This window comes from Jatropha curcas, chromosome 2 (assembly GCF_041381405.1).
Source record: "Jatropha curcas cultivar XTBG-Jc1 chromosome 2, XTBG_Jcur_1.0, whole genome shotgun sequence".
NCBI classification, from domain to species: domain Eukaryota; kingdom Viridiplantae; phylum Streptophyta; class Magnoliopsida; order Malpighiales; family Euphorbiaceae; genus Jatropha; species Jatropha curcas.
In genome coordinates, this window is record NC_143152.1 from 16,403,349 (window position 1) to 16,408,829 (window position 5,481).

The 5,481-nt window shown below is 35.6% G+C and overlaps 1 protein-coding gene across 2 annotated transcripts; it reads left to right on the top strand.

Moving 5' to 3' along the window:
• Positions 1-628: 628 nt before the first annotated feature.
• On the top strand, positions 629-5,119 carry LOC149498306 (bifunctional nitrilase/nitrile hydratase NIT4A-like). Of its 2 annotated transcripts, XM_089718272.1 has the most exons (6): positions 629-955; positions 1,046-1,225; positions 1,317-1,610; positions 3,265-3,546; positions 4,530-4,699; positions 5,008-5,119. In XM_089718272.1, exons 1-5 carry the CDS (start codon positions 811-813, stop codon positions 4,679-4,681), a joined length of 1,053 nt encoding a protein of 350 aa, XP_089574398.1. In that variant the 5' UTR covers positions 629-810; the 3' UTR covers positions 4,682-4,699; positions 5,008-5,119. The 2 variants fall into 2 exon arrangements, with proteins under 2 accessions (XP_089574398.1, XP_089574397.1); XM_089718271.1 differs by lacking the exon at positions 5,008-5,119 and having other exon boundaries at positions 4,530-4,898.
• The last annotated feature ends 362 nt before the right edge of the window (positions 5,120-5,481 follow it).

The window sequence follows — 5,481 nt, forward strand, 5'->3', positions numbered from 1 at the left end:
TGTGAATTCATAGTTTTCCATGAATCAAACTTGATTTTGTATTGATTTAAGGATTTAGTGAAATTATTTTAAAATTTAGATTTGAGTTTGACAAAATTTGCGGCTTTTAATGCAATTGGTAAAATTTCTAGAAATTAATAACACAACTAAGATTCTCATGAAATTCTAATCGTTTGGATGCATAATGGAAAAGTTTATTAATTGGTTCAATTTTCCGGCCACTATGTATAGTGACCAGCGGCGACGGTCTTTAAAAAATTTGATCGGTTTAAATGTTAATTATGACATCTGTAATATTGCATCATCACATCACTAGCAATAAGTCACATAAAAAAAAGACAAACTGCTTAAATTTCTCCAAAAATATTATTGTCCTTTCACCCCAACCGTATTTTAGCTAAGCCAGGCACAACTTGTGCCAAAACTATTTACTGTAAGTTAAATTGCCTCTAAAAATAAAAATAAAATTTTGTTATTCACATAAACATAAAAATCCATAAATTGCAGAACAGCGACAAACGCAGCGGCAACAACCAACTGCTTCTTCCCATTTTAACATGTGAAAACTTGATCCGAAGCCTTCTCACCCACCTCCACATACTTATATAAATTATAAAAAAATTATGTTGTATAAATTAAAAACAAAATGAATAAAAGCGTAAGACCGGTTTTGAAAATACTAGAAATCTCTGGACCTTATTCTATCTAAAGAAAAAGTTTTGACGATCATGCAAAAACCGTCACTTTGATTACGCTCGGCAGCCGTTAGTACCATCTACGATTGACCAAAACCACTCCACTAAAGACCAGATGGCGCTTGTCCCAACGACGCAGCCATCATCTGATGCTCCGCTTTTCGCTGAGGTGGACATGGGAGGCGACTCCTCTGCACCAATTGTCAGAGCCACCGTTGTCCAAGCCTCTACTGTCTTCTACGACACTGCCGCCACTCTTGGTGCGTAATTTGCCCATCTTTATCTTTCAATTTGGCAGTTCACTTTAGAATTGGAATTGTGCGCGTTCTGATATCTAATTGTGCATACAGATAAGGCTGAGCGATTATTGGCAGAAGCAGCTGGTCATGGTTCCCAGCTGGTTGTTTTTCCAGAAGCATTTGTCGGAGGTTACCCTCGTGGATCTAATTTTGGTGTATCCATTGGATTTAGAACATCCAAAGGTAGAGAGGAGTTTCGCAAGTATCATGCTTCAGCCATTGATGTACCTGGTATTGCTCTAATAACCAACTTTCTTGCTTTTCTTGATATGTATCCCTCAAACTGGGATTAAAGAGCTTGAGTCTGTTGACCTAATTTCAGGTCCCGAGGTGGATCGCTTGGCAGCAATGGCCGGAAAGTATAAGCTATATTTGGTAATGGGTGTGATAGAGAGGGATGGCTATACTCTATATTGTACTATATTATTTTTTGATTCCCAAGGTCAGTACCTGGGGAAGCACCGAAAACTCATGCCAACAGCAATGGAGCGTATAGTTTGGGGATTTGGGGATGGATCAACTATTCCTGTTATTGACACTCCAATTGGAAAAATTGGTGGTGCTATTTGTTGGGAAAATAGAATGCCACTTTTGAGGACAGCCATGTATGGTAAAGGTAAGTGAGCTCCTCTAACAAGAAAAACCAATTCAATTACCTTCTTATGTATATTATCAAAAGCTTGCATAAGTATTTGCTCTTGTTTGTGAAATTTTAATATTGCATGGTTTATGAATTTATCTTCCTCTTCTTCATGATGCTTGAGGATATAACTCATAGTTCTCTCTGGATCTCATTTGTGTTTCTCTGAATGTATTCTTTCATTGTCCAATTTGAGCCTTTTTATTTGCATGTGTGTATCTTATGTTTAAAGTACTCAGGTTGCCATTTTTCTAGGCATCTGATTAATGTTTGCTGTACCATTTGCCAGTATTTGCATGCCTATGTTTAATATAAGCATTGACGGGGCTAGGGAGCCATGGGTGGCCCAGCCTAGGGATGACCACGGTTCGGATTCAAATTGGAACCGAATTGAAACCGAACTAGTCAAATCTGCATTAAACCGTGGTCAATGATTCTGGTTCCAAATCGTAATTGAAACCGTGAACTTAGTTTGGTTCCAGTTCTTCATTTTTTAGTGGTTTCGGTTTGAAACCGTGAAAAATATGTTCTTAAAGAAACTCCCTACTTTTTTTTTGTTTTATTATAATTTTTAAAGTAACTTTTAGGAATTTTTATTAAATTGGTTTAGTTTTTTTCAATAGTAATATTTACTATTATTTATTCAAGTTATAAATCTAAAAAAGCATTTTAAAAACTTCGAAATTTATTATCTAATTTCGGTTTAAAACCGGAACAAAAGCGAAACTGGCAGGTCCAAGATGGTCTTTAAAACTGCTTTTTCCGGTTCCGCCTTTTTGTAACAGGTACCTGCGGTTTTGAAATCACAATCGGGGGTTTTGGAACCGTGGTCATGCCTAACCCTACCCTCCTAACTTTTTTTTTTTTTAAGAATTATCCCATAAAATTTTGAAATTTTTTTATTTTACCCTTTGAAATAGTAAGTTTTTTCAATTTCACCCCCCTTAACTCTTGATATCCTTTTTGGTCTCCCCTAAACTTTAATTCCTAGCTCTGTCACCGAATATAAGCAGTGAATCCTTGCTGGCAGTGACAGTTTGGAACTGTGATCTGGTGCAACTAATTTAGAAGTTTAATTAGTATTTTGCAGTGTCCTGGTTTAGTTATTAGCTTTGATCTTTTCTATATTCATATTAATATTATGCAGTCTCTCTTTTCTGTACAGGCTACTTCCTAAGATTTTTTTTGACATGTTTATCAGCCATTTGTTCTCCTGAGCCTATGCATTGCTCTAGTGTTGCTCTTTGAAGTACAGAGGTATCAGGCAGCTGAGGTCCATGCCTGCAGATGCACTAATTGTTTGTATTGTATTAAGTATAGCAAAATGCCACATTTCCATCTATCCACTTTTGTGTAGCTTTTGTATATAGTTGGATCAAATGAAACTAATGCAGCCTATTAATAATATTATTATATTTTTTCTGTTAAGTGATTGGCTATCCATATAATGGATCTTAATAATTTAAGGCTTTGGACGAATGTATTTTTTGTTGAAAGCATACCTCCTTATTTTTGTTGGCAGATGATTATGATCTACATAACATTATTGCTTGGTTAGAATTAGAATGTTGTGTTCTCCCTATAAAATATTTACCATTCTATCTTAATTTGTGATAACTTAATGTTATAGGTGTTGAAATATATTGTGCACCAACTGCTGATGCTAGGAATACTTGGCAAGCAACAATAACGCACATTGCTCTTGAGGGTTCATGTTTTGTGCTATCTGCCAATCAATTCTGCCGGAGGAAAGATTACCCACCTCCTCCAGAGTATGTATTTGCTGGCACAGAAGAAGAACTCACGCCAGATTCTGTTGTCTGTGCTGGAGGCAGTGCCATAATATCTCCTTTAGGGACTGTTTTAGCTGGACCCAATTTTGATGGGGAAGCACTGATCTCAGCAGACCTAGGTATGCTACTTTCTTATGCTGTTTATATGTTTTTAAACTGTCTGCATAATGTCTGCAGTACAATGTGGATTCTGTATCCTTGTGTTTGAAAGATGAATGAATTATATACTCTCAAAATGTCTTAAAATAAAGTTTCTGAATTGAAACATGGACAAAAATAAGAGGAAAAAATGAGCCATTGCAAACTTGGTATTTTCATCTGACATTCAAGGGTTGTTCTGATTGCATTGTTTGCCATATGCTAAATCCTTTCTTCTCACTGGACATTTGGTGTATTTGGAGACAATATTTGAAGCAATTTAATTCTATATGCTCCATTTTCATGTTTGGAAACAGGAAATCACATGGTTTCTACAATTCAACTTCTTCAAGTTAAGAAAGAAGTATTTTGAAAGAAATACAAACCACATCTGTTACTCTGTTCATTTCACTATTTGTCGCTCTCCAGTTTTCCTGACTTTTTAAGGGAATGTGGATAGTTGTATTCACATGTCCAGGGAACTTTGTAGTTCTCCAGGATTTTGTAATTTTTACAATACTACGAAATTTACTTTTCTAATTATAATAACAGAAGTTAACGTTTTAAAGATTAAAAAGATGATTCATTTAAAGAAAAAAAGAAGTGTTAAAGAGGACAATCTCTATCACTATTTGACTCAAAATTGGGTTTTCATTTCTGGACCAGTCTCTATCACTATCCAGTTCATTATCACTTTGGGCGTTGAATGTTCAGGCACAAACTTTTATGGATGTCTAAAATTTGATTTAATTGTATTGCAATTCCACCCCATGTCTGTCTGTATCTGTCTACAAGTTCCATGTCAATATAAATGTACCTTGGTGGCTCATGATTGAGGGGATCCGTGTCTTCATATCCTCCTATACGAGCTTAATGTTGCTTGAACAGGTATAATGTTGATTTTAGTTGTGTTTTTCCTTATTATACTGGAGTTCTGATTTCAATGGTAATAAATCATACATAGATCTTGGAGATATACCGCGGGCTAAGTTCGACTTTGATGTGGTTGGGCATTACTCAAGGCCTGAAGTTCTCAGCTTGACTGTAAAAGACCATCCAACAAATGCAGTTACCTTCACATCAGCAACTGCAAAGATTGAAGACTCTCACAAATAGCTGCCTCCTTATCAACCGGTAACTTTTTCACGAGAAGTGGGCATTGTTGTATCTTAATCTTATTCGTAAGCGTTTTCTTGCATGAAATGCATCTTGTGTTCTTCTGGCTATTGGATGTAAATAATAATGATAAATTAGCTCAAACTTCATTTAAGAATACCTTGATCTTTTGTTTTTACTATCTCAATCCACCTGAACAGTTCCTGACCCTCTGCAACTTGAAATTTCCCTTTGTCATTCTAGTCCTTGAAATTTTCTGGTATCCTTCTGCTGTTGGTTTTTTCTTTAACTGAGTAAATGTTTGCATGTGTCTTGATCCTCACCAGCATGGAGTGCTTGGACTGTGCATTGCATTTAGCATCAGATCAGATGTATTATGATCCATTCGTTTTGGGATTGGTGGTGGACCGTGCAAATAATAATTCATTGGTTGTGCCAGTTCTTGTTGTTGAGCAATGAACATTTAGTAAGGAAATATGAGTGGTTGACCCGCCTTAAATTGCCCATATGTCCTGTAGTATTTGATGTTTTTGGTTCAGTTATATTTGATGAATATGAAGCGGACATATTATCAACATCAATTATTCATATATGTTTCTAAGTTAATGTTTTTTTTATTATTCATTGGAGCGCAATGGATCGAAATAACATCGCAAGTTACAAGACATGGGTAATCGAGTCAAATTTGAGACTTCTTATTCCTTACAGAAGTGAAAATATCAATCAAGGCACACTTAATTGACATTTCTAAATTAATATATAGCAAAACTATTTTAATATTTGAAGATTCACACTTTTTG